This window comes from Balaenoptera acutorostrata, chromosome 14 (genome assembly GCF_949987535.1).
Source record: "Balaenoptera acutorostrata chromosome 14, mBalAcu1.1, whole genome shotgun sequence".
Taxonomy (NCBI): domain Eukaryota; kingdom Metazoa; phylum Chordata; class Mammalia; order Artiodactyla; family Balaenopteridae; genus Balaenoptera; species Balaenoptera acutorostrata.
The window spans coordinates 29,856,825-29,878,253 of NC_080077.1; the positions used below are offsets into that span (position 1 = coordinate 29,856,825).

The 21,429-nt window shown below is 43.2% G+C and overlaps 1 protein-coding gene across 4 annotated transcripts in view; it reads left to right on the forward strand.

Moving 5' to 3' along the window:
- The first annotated feature begins 2,025 nt into the window (after positions 1 to 2,025).
- Positions 2,026 to 21,429, forward strand: part of SLC2A12 (solute carrier family 2 member 12) — a 56,354-nt gene continuing 36,950 nt past the window's right edge. The window contains exon 1 of one of the 4 annotated variants that reach the window (XM_007190895.2): positions 2,026 to 2,292. In XM_007190895.2, the coding sequence (XP_007190957.1) occupies positions 2,178 to 2,292 (115 nt within the window). In that variant the 5' untranslated portion in view covers positions 2,026 to 2,177. The other 3 variants (XM_057527603.1, XM_057527604.1, XM_057527601.1) reach the window with 3 other exon arrangements.

Here is a 21,429-nt window from a genome sequence, read left to right on the forward strand (position 1 = left end):
ATTTCGGCAGGAGAATATGCCCCATTAGCCTAGGTGAGTTTAAGAGAGTAACTTGAGCACAGAACAGAGCTTGGGAGAGCCAGTGGCCCCCATCGGGTCAACAGTGGAATGAAAAACAGAATTAGGGGGACCAGGAGCCATGTGTTCCGTCACATAGTGTGCTTACTCCTTTGGATTTCTGCTTGGTTTATGCCTTAGGAGTTCCTGTGTGGTTCGGCTACAGAAAGCAAAGTGAGAATTGTTGAATTGCTCTTCACCGTAGTAAGGGATTCTGGAATTAGGTTTATCTTCTACTTGGTCAAAGACTATAGCAAACACCCTAACACGTCCATGGTGCCAGGAAGCTGCTGGAGACACGGGGCCTGAGATCATTAAACAAAGCAATTATACAGCTGACCCACTGTAAGAACATGTCCACCAACTGAGGTCATTGATTCCCAGCAGAGAGAAGATAGAAGCCAAGAGAATACAGAGAGCTGATGAGAAATACGTGTGTCCTGCAGACAAAACCTGTTGCTCCTACAATGATAACACATTCTGGAAACAAATAAAAACCAAAGCATCATTGTACCACACATTCTTTAGTGGGGACAAGCTAATCTGTTGGAGTCTGAACTACTCACCTCTGAATCAAAAGGGGGCTGGGCTATGCTTAAAGAACTGCCATTTTCCAGCACTAGCAGCAGACATAAACAGGTGCATAATCAATACTAGTTGAATCATTACAGGTTTGTTTCCATTTGTTGCCTGATTCCCCGAAGGATAAGAAAGATACAGAAATATCTAGTGATGAGCAAAAGTAATGTACAAATGATAAGTTAATTTAGAGCTGTGTTAGGATCCAGCCAAAAGGCCAAAAGTGAGTTCTGTGTAGTTCAGCTTCTGCCTATACAAGCAAGAACTCGTTTCTCTGTCCAGAGGAACGACTAGGACCAAAGCTGTATTTCATATCATCTTCTTAAGGTCAAGAAGGGCTGAAAGTGACGGAAACCGAGAAAATCAGAGAAGGACAAGGCTGGGAGGTTGGGATATAGGCAAGTTATGGCATTAGACCACCTGGCTTCCTGGTCTCAGCTCTGCCACTGACTAGCTGTGATATTTGAGGCAAGTCACTTTGCCTCCATTTTCTGCTCTGTAATATGGGTACATGCCTCACAAGTTGGGTTTTTTTTTCCCCCCAAAATGAATCATTTGGTAAGACCTTTTTAGAAATATATTCACAAATGAGGAAAAAAAAAAAATCTTCCTTCTCAGGCCCTGCTTTTGTTTCCGATTGGACGGCACCAGAGCCACACCATGGTCCATTCACTGTGGGGGCTCAGAACTGGAAATGCCCCTCCTCCAATCAGGCTGGCAGGCGTCCATTTCGACAGAAGATTCAGGGTTGGTTCCTTCCTTAAAGACAGCTATGCGTAAATAAACTGCGATACTTTGCTGTAACCCCAGGGTACAAAAAGTCCAAAGAACCTGGGCATTCTGAGTTTGCGTATACTTGGTCTCAGGCCTTGATTTGTCTGACAGGCCTTGGAGAGGGAGAGTATATACCGCACTCACCTAGGGCAAAATCAGGTTGAAACAATGAAGATGTTTCATGCTTTGTTGAATTTGCTAAGTGTCACTGCTCTTGGAATAACCGTCTTGTTGAAAAATTGACACACTTTTCCTTCTGGTATGTCTTTGCCTAAATTGTTCCTCCCTGTGCAAGATTAACTAATACCATCTGTGAGTATTCGGGGCCCTCACTCTCAGCCTGGGCTTGAATCTGCCTGATTCTTTTCTGTGCCTCTTTTCAAAGGTGCAGGAATACAAGAGCTACACCTCCCCCCACCCCACCCACGCCCCCAGCTAAGGGCCAAACACTGTCAGAGCTCCGGTTCCCAAGCCTGGAAATCCTTTGCTTCCAGCTCTGCATCTGAAGGCAAAAAACAATCCTCCGGAGATTCGGCCCTCCCACTGCCTGTGATAGGCTGCTTGGAATAGCAAGAGCCTGTGTCACCGAAAAGGGCAAAGCTTTCGGAAATAGAAACAAAGTTGGTCACAAATCACATTGGCTTTGCCCGAAGTTTTTTTTTTCACCTTTCTTTAGCATGCGACCATGGGGAAAGTGACCGCTCGTGTCAGTGGGGGAAGTCAGGGTGGTTTAGTGCCCAGGGAACGGCTGTAACTTCTACGTGACCATGGTACCTGTTGAAAACGCAGAGGGCCCCAGTCTGCTGAAACCGAAGGGGCCAGCAGCCGAGACTGATGGCAGCGACAGAGCCAGCGGCGGCCGGCATCCTCCCTGGGCGAGAGGTAAAGCGAGGCTGCAGGGCTCGGGGACCGCGAGAGGAGCGAGCTGGGCGCGTGTCTCACTCGTGTGTGTGTGTGTACACGTGAGCGTGCTAGGTGCCTGGAGACGAGGGGACAGGATCTGCTGGGAGGAGTGACAAGGAGCTCTAATGTGAAGGTTGAAGTCCCACTACTCATAAGCCGGGCGCCGTCCGCCGTGTTGACGGTATGATGTATAAATCTTTTTCATTTGGAGAAATTGACTGGCAAGATAATCACACGTGTAAACACACCCACACACACCCCCGCATACACACACTTTTTCATTTATTGTCACAAATGGATAATCTGTAACAATTGGACATTATAACCACCATTTCAAAAATCAGCATTTTAAGGAAGCTTCATAAAATTATTAGTTATATAATCAATAAATACAACTTTCTTTTTAAGTTCCCAGCATCTGTTTGTAATGAATTTGAGCATCATTTACAGCCTAAAACCTCTGCTTGGTTGCTCCTGCTTTCTTTAAAACTGGCCTTTCAGACTGAGGTTTGTTTAATACTTTTCCTTCCAGAGGTGAAATTTGGAAAAGTTTTAATTCATTTCAGTTATCTTTGCTAAACCAAATGCCTTTCTTCACTCCCGCCTTTACAATTTTCACAAACACATTGCACACTTTTAGTTGCCTTTTCCTCTTCAGTTAGTTTATTCTCAAAGGAATAGGAACTAATCGTAATATGAAATGAAATCAAACACAAATAATGCCCTTCTTCCCACTGCTTCCCTCAGCTCTGCTCCCTCTAATCATATAATACATTCCCATGCCATATATTGGAATTTCATGCATAACCAAAAACACTAAATGATACGAAAGGCATTTTACCTTTCACCTTGGGATGGATCTGTATAATTATGTTTGCATGGCGGGTTTGATGATCTTGGAATTGAATCCACAACCCCTCTCCAGGAGGAACTGAGCGGCCCCTCCTTAAGAACTGAGAAGCTCTCCTTATCCCCTGCCCTCTCCCTGCTCAGCCTTCCTTTGCTTCCCTCCTTCTAGTCAAGAATGAATATCTGGGGTCACCTTACACTATGCCTCAGCCCTCTCTTCAGCAGAGCTGTTCCTTTGTCTAAGTGTGATCTTTGGTTCCTAAGTCTAAGAGCAGACAAAGGAAACTTGTATTCGGGGGTAAAGAGAAAGAGTGGCAAAGTTCTTCACTCTGAATTCCGGCAAGATTGAGCTCTAGGGTGAGCTGAGGTGGTGATATTGACAAAAGGGTTAACTAGATAGAGTCACTGATAAATGTCACAAAGAAGATGAAAAGAAACTTTGTCCTGGAGGGGCCTCCATGGTAACACTCAAAAATGGACTATTTAGTTTTGATATGTCTTTGAAAGCACAGTGTACTACTCTTAATAGATTAAATTGCCCAAGTTCACAGTGATCCCAAAGGAAGGTAACATGTATATGTGCTTGTAAAGGTTGAATACACACACAAAATTCAATTTATAGTGCAACTGTTTATGCCATTGAAAAGAAATGATAAATGAACAAATACCATAAATTATCTTTTACATTTAATTTTAAATGAACCTTTATCATGTAGAAGAGGAAACCTAAATGTTTTTCTTAAATCCTTAATTAATACAGCTTTGATGGGTGCTATATGTAGTTTATATTTAGACAAATACAAACCTTTTATTATTACTTTTGTAAATTTTCATAAATTGTCTTAAACATTCTTGATACCCAAAGGCAAGTATACAGATCTATGTGTATAATGAATCCATAGTACGGACTTGCTCTATGGTTTTGACAAGTTACTTCACCTCTCCAACTTGGATTGTATTTTTGTATGATTTACGAAGATGTTGAGGTTTAATGAAATATTTGACAAATACTCCTTTCAACTTCTTTATTTTTTAAACTTCCATAGTTTCATCCAGGAAATTCTGAGTATTTAAAACATGTTTAAATTATCCTACTTTTCCTGCATTTGAAGGTGGCAAGTTGTTCTATATTCCTAGATGAAAAAATTAACGTGCAAAGAGGAATGAGTTATACAACCCAGTACAAGGTCATTAAAACATTTGAGATATTGAAAAATGAAACAAAACAAAAACCTTAATCTCTTTGATTGCACCCCCTTAATGCTATTGTGTGTAATGAAAAGTGTTGGCAGGTTTTCCTTGGCTAACCCCTCTAAACTGGAAAGAATGCTCTGTTTCGATGGCTAGAAGCTAATGAATTTAAATTCATTTTCAAAAAGCTATGGCTCAGGGCTTCCCTGGTGGCGCAGTGGTTGAGAATCTGCCTGCCAACGCAGGGGACACGGGTTCGAGCCCTGGTCTGGGAAGATCCCACATGCCGTGGAGCAACTGGGCCTGTGAGCCACAATTACTGAACCTGCGCGTCTGGAGCCTGTGCTCCGCAACAAGAGAGGCCGCGATAGTGAGAGGCCCGCGCACCGCGATGAAGAGTGGCCCCCGCTCTCCGCAACTAGAGAAAGCCCTCGTAAAGAAACGAAGACCCAACACAGCCATAAATTAAATAAATAAATAAAATTAAAAAAAAAAAATTATGGCTCAAAGTGGGTACATTTTTAGTAAACCTTTCAGTGTTCATAGACACATTATAATTGACCTTGTAGGGCAGGTTGAGCTCAATTTGAAATCTCGGTACCTTGAGCCAACCACAGATATAGGTGAGCTGAGGAACATGGACTGCTGGGGCATCTTACACAAGGAGAGCATGAGTCCAGAAGATGTGTGGTTGGCCCACGTTCACGCGGTGGCTGATCAAAGCTGACCCTGACGACCTGTGGCCCAGGGGGCCTGCTCCTTCATTTCAGGAGTGGGGTCTCCCAGGCTCTTCTAATTCATGATTCAAACAACTGGCTAGGAGGAGAGTTTCCTTAAGTCCCCCATTACCCCACCAGCACTGCAATTTCCTCTCAGATCTGCCCAAAAGTCAGAAACCAAGAACAATATTCAAGGTATGAGTGTAGGTTCTCCGCGCTGCAGATCCAGCTGCCGAAAGCAGTGGAACCCAGATCGCTAGAACTAGACTCCGAACCAGCTGAAAGGGCTGCACTTCATCCCCTCCAAGACCCTTCTAAACCTGAGTTGCCACAGTCTGAGATTTAAGAAATGCACACTTCTGCTAATGAGGTGAATACCCTATGGCAGTTGTTCTCAAACTTGTTTAAAGCTGTGAACTCCTTTTTGCAAATGGAAGCTGAGTAGGTGGTCAGTATGTTAAGACAAGTAAACATGGTGCCTCTTTAGTGGAAAGGAGAGAGGTGGGGAAAGAAAGACCTGAAGCCTGGCCGCTTCCCTGCTCCTTTCTCATCCCTTGCGGCCCTGAGCCGGCTCCTGGGTCGGCATCACATTAGCAAACCTCAGGTCCATCACCACTCCGGTTATGCAGGCCATGTTTTTGAAGTTGGGGCATATTTACTGTGGTCCTGCTGTGAGCCTTGGGCTCTCAAGATTAGCCTAAAACAGACCCCCTTGAATTGAGTCAGGTCTGGCTTTCTCAGGCTTCCTCAGGCAGCCCAAGGGGAAGTCTACTTGTAAGACAGACTGAGGAGACTTTGGGGAACAAACTTATCACTGGGGAAGAGAAGGTCAGACTGACCAGCTTGACCTGATAACAGAGCTTTGGCTGTGAGACCAACAGACTGGCCACTTTGGGAAGACCCAGGCTTTGGCTATTCCCATTTTTCCAGGCTTTCCATATATTAAAAAGTGACATCTGAAACTAATATAATATTGTATAAATTGTATAAATCAACTATACCTTAAAAAAAAAGCAGAGATAAAATTTTTAATAAAATACATACAGTATGTATCGAAAGAAAAAGTGACAAAACCCTTGACAAAAATTGTGTTCTTAAAAACATGTATATTTAACAAATTGATGGCAATTACAACAGCAAAAAAAAATGTCGTGTAGCTTGATATTCCCAAGGAAATGACAGAATTTATAGACATTTGAATTTATGAGGGACTATAGATGTTTTTTGACTGGAAATAAGACCAGATTTAAAGATAACCATCTCCCCTTTCTCTTCAGTCAGCTTATCTCTGGGGCTGTACGTTTAACCTCACTTGGAAATCATATCCAAAGTCTAAATTTGAGGCTTTTTGTGACAGTGAGGCATGGGCAAATGGCTTCTCTGGGATCTCAGAAGGGAGAAGGCTCTAAACAAACATGGCGGGAGCTGTTTCACCGCCAACTCTGGGTGGTGTTTGGCTCACGCAGCAGGGCTCTTTTCCCCTTTAATAGCACATCACAGAGAGAGCAGAGAGATTGCCGCTTGTCTCAGACCACCTCTAGGCTGCTGCAGCGGCAGGCACGTATTGTGAGTGCCTGTGTTGGCAGGGCCTGGCACACGAGGCCAGGCCAAGGAACCACCAACAGTGCCATTGACCCAGAGGGCCTGAAATTAGCCAGCAAACACCAGCATGCCTGAACAGGTTTTATAGCCAACGTCTATTCCGATAGGTCAGTGCCTCTGTCCAGTTGTTAAATACTTTAAACATTACCCTTCTGTCTGGTAACATTGCCAGCAGGACCTGAGCGGCTGCGTTCTTAGGAAACAGACTGGTGGTAGCTGGTAGGACCCTACCGTGATCCCTCAGGTATGTTTTTTGTGAATTCTCAAGGAGGTACTTTTCAGTGGTCTAGACCTTGTAGAAGCTGATAAAAACAGAACTCAAAATACAATGAGTCCACCCTGGAACTGCCTGCGGAAACTCCAATTTACATGTATGTATCAGAGGTGAATCTTAAAATGCAGTTTTTAATTGCTGTAGATGTGTGGGATGGTATTTTTCATTCAAGAATATTTAGCTCTTGAATCTGTTTTCATAGCATCATGTCACTAGGAGGAACTGAAGTATAATACTATTTAGCCTCAGGGTTCAAAAAGTTCTAAAAGCTCCAAACAGGCCTCCATGAGTGTGGAATTAGCTTTGGGCTTTTAAAGGTTTGAAGCAGCTTTTTATTCAGATTGTATGAGCAAGAACTGGCTTTATAAGACTCTTAAATTGAACGGAGTCGGGACTCCCAAGTTCAATTTTTTTCTCATGAAGTCTTCCCCAAGAGGATGAGTTAGCGAATAAAATAAGGCAATGAAAGCCACTTAAAAGTACACCAAGTCACGGTGGTAAGAAAGGAGAAAAGCTGAAATGTGCTTCTTCCCAAGGAGCTATTTCACCAAATACCAAATGATGATAATTTCCCATCCCATCTTCCCTCAAAAAGTACCCAATCTCTGGGACTTCCCTGGTGGTCCAGTGGTTAGGACTCTGCGCTTTCACTGCTGAGGGCTTGAATTCAATCCCTGGTCAGGAAACTAAGATCCCACAAGCTGCGTGGAACAGCCGGAAAAAAAAAAAAAAAAGTCCCGAACCTGAAACCCCTCCAAGTATTTCCCAGCTGAAATGTTAAGCCAAATATATTACTTCCATATTAAATCATAAATTCACATGAGTTTTTTTTCTATTTTATTTTGTTCTGTTTTGGCTCCTTGGTGTCACTTTTCTTCCTGCATCGCAGCACATTCATTTATACATTTGCAAAATGGCTATGCTTCAGTGATATACTAATTTTTCTATACAATTTAAGTAGAAGTAATAAGACTAAAATAATTTATCACATTATTCTCATTTTAGGAGTTTTCATTCTTTTTGAGCATGACTCACTTTATACTGTTGTACCAACATATCAGGGAGAAAAGCAGTCCTTTGTTTGACTTATAGGAGTATTTTTTTTCTCTTAAGTAAATCAAGTGTTATTAAACTTTAAACTGGTAAATTGTGCTTCCTTTGGAAGTAATTGTTTCTCAGAAACATTCATGACACAGGTCTGCCTGGCATTACTAGGCTCTGGGGCTGTTAGCTACAACCATATTATTTTATTTATATTATTATTATTATTATTTTTATAATGTGGGGCTCCTGCATGCACCTGTTTCCCACACTTTGTGGAATTTGGGAGCCATGTGCAATGCTAATTTAGATATGACATCTCAGCCTCAGATGTGCAAGGTTTTTTAAGAATAGGGGAGGGAATTCCCTGGCAGTCCAGTGGTTAAGAATCCGCCCTTCCACTGCAGGGGCAAGGGTTCGATCCCTGGTCGGGGAACTAAAAATCCTGCATGCTGTGTGACGTGGCCAAAAAATAAAAATAAAATAAATAAAATAAGAGAAGTGAAGAAAAAAGAATAGGGTTGAAAAAGTTGTAATTTTAATCAGTTGGTATCATAAAAGAACATCCCTAAGCTAATGAATGTTTCATTTCTATTGGGAAACAAAATTGTGGAAAGCCCAAGGCAAAATCACAGGAAGAATTTTTAATGATATAAGCCCAATTGTGTAGGTATTGCCAAAAACAAAGGAATTCAAGAATTTATGAAAAGGCAGAATTGTTATGCTGGAAACAAGGTATCATTTTACTTCCTTTGCTATCAGTAAGAGACTGTTACAAAGTTTTACTTCAGTGTTATGGAGATTTTCCCCCATAGATTCAGACTAAACAGATCTTTGCTGAATGATTTTTGTGGGCAACCCAATGAGGTAATATTACCCCAAGTTCACAGATAAGGAAACTGAGGCTAAGAGAGCAACAGTTAACGTTTACCAAGCACTTACTGGCGTGCACCAGCCACTCGTCTATCTCATTTATTCTCATAACAACTTTATGAGTTATGTAATATTATCTTTATTTTAGGAATGAGGACGCAGAGGAACAGAAAGATTAAGGGACATGTCAGGGTCTCGCTGGTAACTAACCAGATGCTCTGATTCCAGATTGTACCTTCAGCATTAAGACAAGGTACCTCTGGGAGAGAAGCAAAGTGGCTTGCTCCACGTAGCATGGATAATAGCCCAGAGATCCAAACCTCAGTATCCTAAATCCAAGCCAGGGTTTTGCCCACTTGAATGCTAATACCATCCAGCACCAATGTTTCTACTTCCTGGTGTGTTCCATGATCTGATCTGTGAATTTGGGTACCCAGTATATGCCTTTCAGAACTTTATTGCATTCTGTTTTAGCTATTCTCTAATTTTCCATGTGACATGTCTTTTTCTATAAGATTATAAATTCCCAGATAAAATATATGTTCTTGTACCTATCAGAGCTCTGAGCTAACTGCAAGTGTTTAGAAAGTACTGTGTAGCTCATAAGAGGGAGGAATTATGCCTTTTCCTCTGTATTTCCATCAGGGATCACATGCAAATGGCACAAGTACAGCCATCTTGTAACCTAGGAAATGTGTCCGCACTGTGCTTGGATTGACCACCGTGCTGATTGCACTGTCCATATAGTTGAAACTGTCTGCCATCTGTGTCCAAGACGGTACTGCCATGGAGTACGCGCTTAATTGTTAAATCAGTGAGTGAGTGAAGAAGTGTTTGTTGAGCTGAACTAAAGAGCATTTAATTCTGCAATACTTATTGACCACCTACTGTGTGAGAGGCACAGTGCCAGATGCTTCACAGTAAAAAAAAAAAGATATCTAAGACATTATCCAGGTCCATAAGTTTTACCAACTCATCAGAGAGATAAAGAGTCTAAATAATGACAAGACAATCATTTAGCAAATATTGAGTGTCTCCTAGAAATCAGACATGATGCTAGACCCTGGGTCCAATGGTGAACCAGTGACATTCATGCAATGCAAATACTTATTAACAATTGGTGATGAGAGAGAAGAGATCAGGAAACCTACAAGGGAGGAGGTGGCCAGACACATAACGCCACAGTAGTGCACAGGGGGCAGCTCAGCCAGTTTTTGAAGGATCCTGGAAGACAGTATGGCTAAGCTGACTCAAGAAAGTATCACTGAGGCCAATAGATTTACAGAGAGAATTCTAAGCAGAGAAGATAGCTTGTATACAAGTTTGGAAAGGAGAGAATGGCACATTCAGGGAACTACGAATATTTTTGTCTGATGAAAGCACAGAGTTCAAAGCAGGAGAAAGTGGGTTATGAAAGAATCTGAAGGTGTAAGTAGGGACGATGTTATGAAACCTTTGTGTGATAAGTATCATGAGAGGAGGAATTCTAAGGAAGAGATCCTACTGGTTTATAGAAATCCAGAAAAGTTTCTGAAAGTGATGATAGTGGTGAAAGAATTAGGGGGTCTTGGAAAGCTCCACCTGCATGGCTGTAAGTCCTTCAGCTCTATGGGATCACCATTCTTTTAATATTTAAACAAAAGTAGCTCCAGCCCCCATAAAGTTGAATCCACATGCCCTCCACCTTGCTCAAACCCTGCCCTTGCTCCTCTGCCCTCCGCCCATCCTCAAGCACACCTGGTATACCGGTACACCTTAGGAGCCTTGTGGTTTCTGATCACTTTTTGCACCAACTTCCTGTTTCCCCTGGATTTTTGCCCTTCAGTTCCTGCAGCTGGTCTTTTCTCTTATCCCTGCTCCAATCCACGCGTGGATTACAGCCCTTTTCCTTCATATACTCAAATCCCATTCACACAAGTTCTTTGTCGATTCTTACCGACGATTTAAAGAGAGCTGTAGTGCAATTAAATATTAGGTGGGCCCATTCATAAAATTCTCCTGTCAAATCCACCCTAGGGAATTTCTTGTAAACCAACTTTTCTAAAAGCTACAGGCCTCTTGCACTATTGTTCCCTTGTCTTCCCCATCCCCATCCCCCAGAACTTGACAAACTCTCCTGACCTTTTCTTTCATTTCTCTTATTTCTGGGTTCTGTTGGCCATTCTTTCTTGATCTCTCTCTCTCTCTCTCTCTCTCTCACACACACACACACACACACACACACACACGAAAATTCTTGCTTCTTGGCCTTTTCTCCTGTTCTCCCTCTCTCTCCCATAGCCCACCACTGTATTACCAACATGACCCATCGGCTTTCCCCTTAACCCTGAGGTGGCCGTCTAGGTATTCATTTTTAGTAAATAAAGTGCTCTTCCTAAGAACTTTACATCCACAAGTTTTACAATATTATTTTTTCTGCATTTCATTTCCTTAACTAAAGAATTTTTAAAGCACTGAGGGTGATTCTCAACCATTTTTGAGTACCTGGACTCCATTTTTAAATTGAAAAACCTGGACTCCTTTATTTATTTATTTAAATTAATTAATTAATTAATTTTTATTTTTGGCTGCGTTGGGTCTTCGTTGCTGTGCGCGGGCTTTTCTCTAGTTGTGGTGAGCAGGGCCTACTCTTTGTTGCAGTGCGTGGGCTTCTCATTGCAGTGGTTTCTCTTGTTGCGGAGCACGGGCTCTAGGCACGTGGGCTTCAGTAGTTGTGGCACGTGGGCTCTAGAGCACAGGCTCAGTAGTTGTGGTGCATGGGCTTATTTGCTCCGCGGCATGTGGGATCTTCCCAGACCAGGGCTCGAACCCGTGTCCCTTGCATTGGTAGGTGGATTCTTGACCACTGCGCCACCAGGTAAGTCCTGGACTCCTTTTTAAATAGAAAAACAACTTCAAATTCTCACCTAATAGTTTTCACAGTTTTATATTTATTGATTAGAAAATATAGAACGACAGAAAGCTACTCTGCATTCACTCGCACTTTGATTTAAAACCTTTTTTTAATCACATCTACATGTGTATGAAATCTTGAAGTACAGATATGTATGTTACTATTTTTCCCAATGTTTAATAATCATTGATGGGATGAGGATCCTTTTTGAAGACTTTGCCAATTTTCAAAAGTCCCTCGCTCACCACAACTCATACACGTTGAAAATCTCTGGAGACATCAGACACCTCTGGGTAAAATGGCTGCTGGTTTGTTCTCCAGATTCACCTCCTCTTAACTATCTATTGAAAATCCCCTTGAAAAGATGAAAAGAGATGCAAAATTACAATAGTATTAAAGCCAGATATATTCATCAATGAGTTAGAACTTACCCCTAAATAAAATGCAAATATGGGCCTAATGTATAAACTAGGGTGGTAGTATTTTAGCTCTCCACAAACTCTCACTCAGCACCCCTAATGAGAGAATTTTCATCAATCAAAGGATGACATCTCCACAGACCCCCCGGAGCTGCTTTTTTGGAGGGTCAGAAGGTTTTGCTCCATAGTCCAGCTCTTCCCACCCTATCCTGTCACCATCACTTCTGTTTCTATATCTCTTAAGGGCTACAATTTTCAAGATTTCAGCAACTCTGGCTGGCTCGTTGCATTCTAGAATGTGAAATCAGTGTTAAGAAGAGACAAAGTCCAAATGAGCCACTGGAATGGTACATTCTAGAAGTTGTAATTTTGCATGTATTTTTTTTTTAATTTATTTATATTTGGCTGCGTTGGGTCTTTGTTTCTGTGCGAGGGCTTTCTCCAGTTGCGGCAAGCGGGGGCCACTCTTCATCACGGTGCGTGGACCTCTCACTGTCGTGGCCTCTCCCGTTGCGGAGCACGGGCTCCAGACGCGCAGGCTCAGTAGCTGTGGCTCACGGGCCTAGTTGCTCCGCGGCATGTGGGATCCTCCCAGACCAGGGCTCGAACCCGTGTCCCCTGCATTGGCAGGCAGACTCTCAACCACTGCGCCACCAGGGAAGCCCCGCATATATTGTTTTTGACAAGCAAAAAATGACAGTCTGTTCATAGTCAGGGGACCAAAAAGTGGAAGAAAAAGAATGCCTTTCTCAGTCCAGTGGGGTCACTCCACAAAAATAACTTCCAGACATCAGAAGTTTGGCTAGCAGCTGTGCACATCAACTGCTCCTTCAAGTCTAACTACAAGAGTTTCCAAATGCAACTGGGTGGCTAGGCTAAGGTGTGTCAGACACTGAAAACCCAACAGCTTTTCCAACTTCCTTCTTATTTCTTGGTCTTTCCCATCTGGGGAACTAGAAGATTCAGATACTCAGTCTCTCTTGCAGCCAAGTTTGGCTGTGGAACTCACTAGTTCTGGTCAACGAGACATTAGGGCAAGTCTTTGTAGGGGAGGAAAAAAGTTTTCCTCAACCTTTTTAGGGCCTGTGGCTGAGTCTGAAAATTAAACTGACAAAGACTAACAAAAGAGCATCCATATTTATTTAATATAAGTCTTATGTGACATGGAAACCTTCATAAGGAAATAAAGACCCAAAGACATGACTAAGCCTGAGTATTTTTATGCTAGATTTGATGAACAGTGGACAGTCATGAAAATATGACAGGTCAAGGAGTATGAGGTAAGTGTAGTGAGACAGGGGAAACTTAGCAAGGCTGTTTGTTTGAATTCTTCTTGGTGCCCCTTTGTCTTCTGAGATAAGGATGTTCTTTTCCTCTGTGTATAACAGAGAGCACCTCTCACAAGAGGGTTTTATGACCTGCTTCAGGGGGGAAGGGCAGGGGGAAGGCTAGAGCCACCTTCCTGTATCTGGCATTTTCTCAAATTCCTTCAGCTTAAAATATTCAATATGCCAAGGGGTTGTATTTTGGGGTAGCATGTCCTGAACCCCATCATCTTCCAAGGTGCTTCTGAAAAGTTCCTCCCCTGATAAAAGGAAAGAGGCACATGGGGTTAACCCCTTGCCCTAAGCCTTCTTCCATTGTCTGCTGCCTTTGAGTCTGGTTGTGAAAACATCTAATATCTAGAGCTGTGACAGCCACCTTGCACATATGGTGACAGATTGGGGACAAAAGCCAACCCTCTGAGGAGGCAGGAACAGAAGGATGCATAGAGTGTGAATCCTTGGAGACACCAAATTCAACTTGGTCTTCTCACAGAGTAAACAATAAATGCCCTTGTTTTTCAGGTTTTTGGTTTCCTGCCGTCAAAAATATCGTAAATGATTTGGGGGCTGGGTAAAGAGAATGTGGCAATCTGGTTATTGTCAAGCACATTTTAAATACAAAGGCAAAGCATGCATTTTAAGATTTCTCTTTACAGGAAACAAATACATTTTGGACAGCATCTGATTTCTGTTCTCTATAATTTAAAAAAAATGGACTCTGTGGAAAAAAGAGATGCAGGACAACATCTGGTGATAAGAGTAGATTGAGGTGAAGATGGAACTAGCTAAGATCAGAGATGCTAATAGACCTAATATGAGATGTGTAAAGTGTCAGAGTCTAAAACTGCAAGAGCAGAATTATTATCTGAAATCTGTGATGCAGAGGAAAATAAGAGAAGCTATTCTAGGATGCACATAAAAAGAACAATAAGATAGAGATGAGAGGGGAAATGAATATATTTAGCTAACATATAAATAATTATTCCAAAACAAATGGGAAGGAAGAAAACCCCAAAATACTAGAGGAAATCTTTTCTGAGTAGGAGAACTCAACCAGTAGCAAAAAAAATTTAGAAGGAACAAGTACTCTGACTTGTCCTGGTGAAAGTTTCAAATTGAAGGAAAGACGAAAGAGAGGAAGGAAGGAAAGAAAAGAATGAATGTCCTACAAGGGATCAGGCAGAAAAGAAGTGTTAACAACAGAGCAAAATGCAGGGAAGTGCTCTTATGCCCCCTCTTTATACCTCCCCAGACAATAGAATTTGGAGAAGATTAGTTTCAGAAAAGTGTATCTGTGAAAGTACTACCTGGACTTGGAAAAATAAAAGGAAGGAAAGTAAAGTTCCTATCTTTTTGTCCTAGAAAGTCCAAACAATAGTAGGTATAGAGGAAGGCCACATTTTCTGTTGTTCTGAGTTTCATTGCATGTTAAAGAGAGGATGGGAGTACGGGGAGAGGTGGGGGGAGAGTGGTTAGATAAAGGATAGTGCCCAATATTTACCATCACAGGGAGCACCACACATGGTCCAAGGCCAAGAGGCAGCATCTGGAACTTTTGACAGCTATTGGAAACACCATACCACAATACCACACTCTCCTCACACCCTCCATACAAGAGAGCTATCTGATTAAGCCAGCGCTTTCCTTCCTGGGCATCCAATAGCCTCTGCAGAGCTCTGGCATCAGGTCCTGTGTGGGCCCCCCGTACAGACTCTGCTCTCAAGGGGCTCCCAATCTAAGCAGGAGACAGACTAATCCAGAGTGCTGTAAGGCCCTGGACACAAAGGCAGAAGAGAGAAGAGAGATTAATGCTAACCACAGAGAGGGAGTCTGGAAGATTTTGTAGAGGGGGGATATTTGAGCCGGATCTTCAGAGACTCAGGTTTCCCTAGGCTGTGAAGGAGGGAGGCCAGATGTGCTACGTGCCGTAAGTGAGGGACAACAGCATGAAGAGAAGCACAAGTCTGGGAAAGGGCAGGCATTTTCCAGAAACAACCAGTGGTGCAGAAGGGCTGGAGAACTGTGCCTGGAGACTGTTGTTGGGACCTGAAAACCTGGTCCCCAGAAAGGAGACTGCTAAACATGGAATCTGAGTGACTAGTGAACAAGCCTGTGCATGGGGCTGACATTAAATAAAACATAAATATACGAGTGACAGTGGAACACTTTAGAGTCCCTGCAGTGGTGCCGTATTAACTGGCTAATAACTGCTGAAAGCGCTATAGAAATACTGACTGCATGTTGTTCAGATGCTAAGCATTTATGTAAATATAAAGTTCCAGGTGCTAACCCTTAAGTAATACTAGGTATTAACCTTAGTCTGTTGACCAACCATGGGGAAGAGAGGACCAAGGTTTGGCATTTGCAGTGCTGTTACCATGCATTCATTTATTTATTCACTCAACAGATATTTATTGAGGATTGACCTTGTGCCAAAGACTAGAGGGAAGAATACAGATATAAAGAAAGCAGGGTTTGGGGACTTCCCTGGTGGTGCAGTGGTTAAAACTCCATGCTCCCAATACAGGGGGCCTGGGTTCGATCCCTGGTCAGGGAACTAGATCCCACGTGCATGCTGCAATTAAGAGTTTGCATGCCACAACTAAGGAGCCCTCGAGCTGCAACTAAGGAGCCCAACTGCCACAACTAAGGAGCCCGCCTGCAGCAGCTAAGACCCAGCACAACCAAATAAATAAATAAAAATAAATTAAAAAAAAAAAGAAAGTGGGGTTCTTGCCTTCAAGGTCTTTCTGTGTAAGAGGGGAAGACAAACAGGTGAATAAATGAGTGACAGAAGTATGCCTTCATATATCTGAAACCCTGCATTCTGTGCATAGCGGGAGTGCAGAGGGGCTGGGGTGGGACAGCAGAAGGTGGCAGAGCAAGGTAGTCATCATAGGGGAGGTGGCACTTGAAATGACTCTTGAATGATGGGTTGGGATTAAAGGTATTCAGAGGGAAGGAGCAGAGAAAGAGGAGAACACAAATGCAAGGCCATTTGGGGGCCACTGCAAGTTTTTCTTGAGCAAAACATGAAGTAGGAGGTCTTTTAAATGTGTGAAGCCTTCACAGTTGGTCAAGCTGTATAATGACCTGGCTGGCTGCCAGAAAAAGACCTGTGTGTGCACGCGGCTTTCCAGTCTGTTGTAGGATTCAGTCCTCTGGCAAGTGTTTGCTGTGTGTCCATTATATACCTACGCTATAATAGGCACATGGGGGAGAAAGGAAAGAAGAAAGCGGGCAGAAACTCAAATATTGTGAAAAATGGCGTGTTTCATGTGCTTGCCAGTTAAAGTTGTGGTTTTGTCTGAGTCACCGTGAGCAGGAGACAATGCAGCTATTGTGAAAGCGGCTGCAGCCTCCTAGCTTGTGGGGCTTGCCTGTCCTTTGTGCCCGGGATGTGGGTCTCAGTGCTCATTTGCATAAAGCCTCTGAGTTGTGATCACATCTTCAGTAGGAACAGTTTTACTTTATTATCTTACTAAGGAATTATCATCGCATCAAAAGGAACACGGCTGGTCTAACAAAGCAGCCAGACCCAGAGGGTAGGCATGACCCAGGAGCCTGTGGGTACCAGTTGCAAGTTTCTAGATAGTTTCTACTTCTGTGATGCCCACAAAAGGCTGAGAATTCCCTATGGCATCTTTGGGGGGACACTGGGATGTAAAGAAGGGCCCTCGTGGATCAAGACCCTGAGCCAAATGGCCAGGAATGCTAAACTTCACCATGAACTTTAGGTGCGGACTGACTTCAGGGCTGGATGTCTATTGAAAAGGCTCTAATTATGATTCCTCACCCTCCTCTCTCCTGTAGTGCTGGCTGCTTCTCCTCAGTCCACCCAGCTGCCCCAGACTCTGCCATTCGTGTTCAGGCAGACATTCTCTCTCTTTCCTCCCGTTCTCTGTCAGAGAAACAAATTTCCAACAAATTTCTTGGAAAAGTCATCTCTACTTTCTGGCATCCATAGGATAGCATCCTGCTTCTATCATCATCAACCAAAAAGTAGACACAGAAAAAGAAAAGCCCGCTCTATGTCTTTCTTCATTTTATTTATATGGTAAAATAGCACCAGGAAAATTTCCCATGGTGGAAGTCCTAAGGTGTCACAGGGTTGAGATCCTGGAAGCGCTAGGGTCTAGCCCTCCACACTGAATTAGAATTCCAAATCCTGAATGGGCAGCCTGAGGACTGTAATGTAACCTCAGCAGTAATAAACAGCAGTCGTGAGATGAGTGGGGAAGCTAGCTTGGGTCAGTAGCCCTTAAAGCATATAATGGGGAAGATATACCCTTCAAATAAAATTCAAACAGTAAAGACCATAGCTTAATTCTGTAACATATAACCTGTGTTGGTATCCTCCCCCCAACCTATGTGAGTATAGGGTCATAGAATGTCCTAGTGCAACTGTATAAGCTTTTGAAGGCAAATTGCCTAGATAGATGACAGATAGATAGATAGGTAGATAATACTGTGATATATAATTTTTAAAAACTTGTAATTTTGCAAAGAGAATTTTTTATTAATTCATATGGAGACAATTTTATTATATCTCTAAAGAATTATACTCAGTGCTAGCTGCTGGGTCTGAAGAGGGACACTGACAAACCAGGATGGTTTCCAGACCCTTTGCACACATCCCAGTCTGTCAGTTCCTATGAACCCTGAATAAAAGAATTAGGCATATGAGGCTAAGTCCAGAAAGCAGAAGAAAAAGCTGGGTCTCTCTTCTGTCAGGGGATATCTCCCCAAGACCACAAGAAGCTGGCTTTGGGACATGCACCCCCTCCCCCCATCCCCTTTCCTCCTTAACCCACTGCCTCGACTCTCTCCAGAGTAGGATAATAGAGGGCTTCCCTGGTGGTGCAGTGGCTAAGAATCCACCTGCCAATGCAGGGGACACAAGTTCGAGTCCTGGTCCGGGAAGATCCCACATGCTGCGGAGCAACTAAGCCCTTGCGTCACAACTACTGAGCCTGCACACCACAATTACTGAAGCCTGCGCACCGAGAGCCCATGCTCCGCAACAAGAGAAGCCACAGCAATGAGAAGCCCGTGCACCGGAACGAAGAATAGCCCCCACTCACCTCAACTAGAGAAAGCCACGCACAGCAACGAAGACCCAACATAGCCAAAAATAAATAAATAAATAAATTTATTTTAAAAAAGTAAAAATAAAAATAAAGTAGGATAATAGAGCATCAAAGGAAGGAACTCTTGTATCTCAAGGGTCTTTCTTTTTCTAGGGAAGCACTATTTCCCATCCAACAAAACGGGGAAACTAAGGAAGGCAAAAGAGAAGGACAACGTGGTAAAAACCGTCTTCTGCTACTCACACAGCTCTGGCATCTCTTCCCCCGTGTCCTTGACGCAGTACCCCATGCCGCCCTCTGTCCCTCTAAATCTGTTTCTGGGGTGCCTCACTCAACCTGCCTCTCAAGTGCCTCATTCTCCAGAGTCACTTATTTCTCCAACCTGAATCCTGGATACCAACTGCCAGAGCACACACCCTAATCAGCACATCAAACTTAGATATAAAGAACAATGACAAGAAGAGATACGGAGCAATGTGTTATTCTTATCCAAATGTGAGAATCTGACTCAGATCACCTGTGATAGAAGAATTTGTTGTTGAGGATTTTAAGATCACGTGGGAAAAAAGAATATGTGGAAATTGAGGGCATGAGGGTACTTCAAAGTCATTTTGCATGTGAAAATTAAAAGAGTACATAATAAATAATAGAAAATAGAGATATCACTAGAATGTTAAGTTTCTTGGGGGGCAAGAACCACATCTGTTTTGTTTCATTGTGATACATATAGAGAGATATCTGTACATATATATAGATATCTCCCAGTACCTAGGAAGATGCCTGCTGTGTAATGATGTTAAATATTTGTTTTCTGATTAGCTGGTTAGATTGCTGATGTAGTTTCAATTTAATGGTTTGTATTTGCAATGCTCTTACATCAACTTTATTTTATTGTGGATTATTGCATTTTTATTTGCTCCTCCATCTAAATATTTGATGCTTTTTAAATTTTATTTTTGGAGTCTCCCATTTTCTACATGCCATCAGGATACCAGAGATGTAAAATACCTTGGATACTTGTGGGAAGCGATGTCAGATCACCTTTATCTGACCTGCTCCTTTCACCAAAGCTAAATGGCATTTTGAAACCACACCTCCTACTCCAGCAACGTCATAGTTGAGCAGCCTCAGCTCAGCCTGTGATAATTGTGTGTCCAAGCACACGTTTCTAGTCCATTTCACACACATCTCAATCTGCTGCTTCTCCATCGCCTTTGCTTTTGCCTCCTCTTCTAAATGTTGACATTCCCTAGGTCCTCGTCCTCATCTTGCTTCTCTTGTTCCTCTATTCTGTCTCCCTAAGTGATCTCTCCCATCCCTGTGGCTGTAAATACCAAATACACACTGCTGGATCCCAAATACATCTCCCCAGCCTTGACTTACCTCTTCAATTCCAAATCTGTATGCTCAATCCACTGCCTGATATTTTAATCGGAACAGCTTACAGGTAAAACAAGTAAACCGTTTTAGTAAATCTAATGTGGAACTTCTGATTTCCACTTCTCCTTTCACCCCCACCCATAGCCAGGTCCCTTCTGCTTCTTCCCTAGGTCAACCTGTGGCCCATATAGTACATAAGCCTGCAGACTGGGTACTGAATATTGTAAAGCCACCCAACCAACTGCTCAAACCAGGGAGCCATCTTGGGCTCTGACCCACTTCCTTACCCTCCAACACCAATTCATGAGCAAGTGTCATCGTTTTTACCTCCAAATTAACTCTTGAATCTGTCTGCTTGTCATCAGTTCCACTCCTCACACCCAGATGCAAGCTGGCACCGTCTCTTGCCAAGACTAAGGCGACAAACTAGCCCCTGCTACCAGCCTTGCCTTTTGACAGCTAGTCTCCACACAGCAGCAAGAAGCTCAGAGTGTCTTCCCTCTTACTGGTCAGTGGACATGGACCCCACTGTATTGCGAATACAATAAAAAGTTGTCACTGTGACCTGCCAGGCCTTGCATGAAGTGTCCCCTCTCTACCTGCCCACTTTCACTGATGCCCCCTCCCACCTCCCTCCCCAAGCTCATGCTGTGATGACATGACGTCCTGGCATCTCATAGTTCCTAAAACAGGACGAGCGATTTTCTGTGCTCCAGCCTTGGAAACTACTGCTTCCTGGACCTGTGATACTCCTCCCTAAGCCTTTGTCTTTTTGTTTTGTCTCTTTTCTGTTATGACAAGTTACAGACATGTAACACACACTTATGTACCTACCACCGAAAATTAATGACTTTTAACATTTCACCATTTTCCCTCAGATGTTAACCCTATAAGAATGGAACAATATAAAGCCCCTTTTGTTCTTCCCCCTGTCCCATGCCCCTTCCTCCTTCCTCAGAGTGAGTGATGGATGCTGTCGGGTCTTTTCCCTGCATCTACTTCCGCCTCCTTCTTTCTGACCCAGCCCTGAATTCGTGGAGGCGCTCACATCCTGGCCTCCCCCAACACCCTCATGTGTTTCAGCAAAAGCCAGCAGTGGCCCGACTGAGGCCAAGGAGACCGGAGGGCAGGTTTCCTGGAGGCTGTGCTTCATTTTGCCGCAGGTTCCACGCTGGGAAGACTGGGGCCCTTCCGGAGGCTGCTTCGCTCTCTGTCCTGCCCTCAAGGGCTTGCCTTAGACAGCGGGACCCGAGGAGCCACGCTCTCTGAATTTCTCATCCAACACCAAGGCAGGAATGAAACCATGTTCTTTTTTGTTCAGTCCTCGTCATCTGTCATCTGCTTATCTCGCATGTCTGTCTGCTCAAAACGAAAACCAACATCACATCACAAATAGAAGAAATAACTTTCTAAATGTCTCCACCCCTCTCCTCCCCAAAAATGAAAGAAAAAGGATTTTT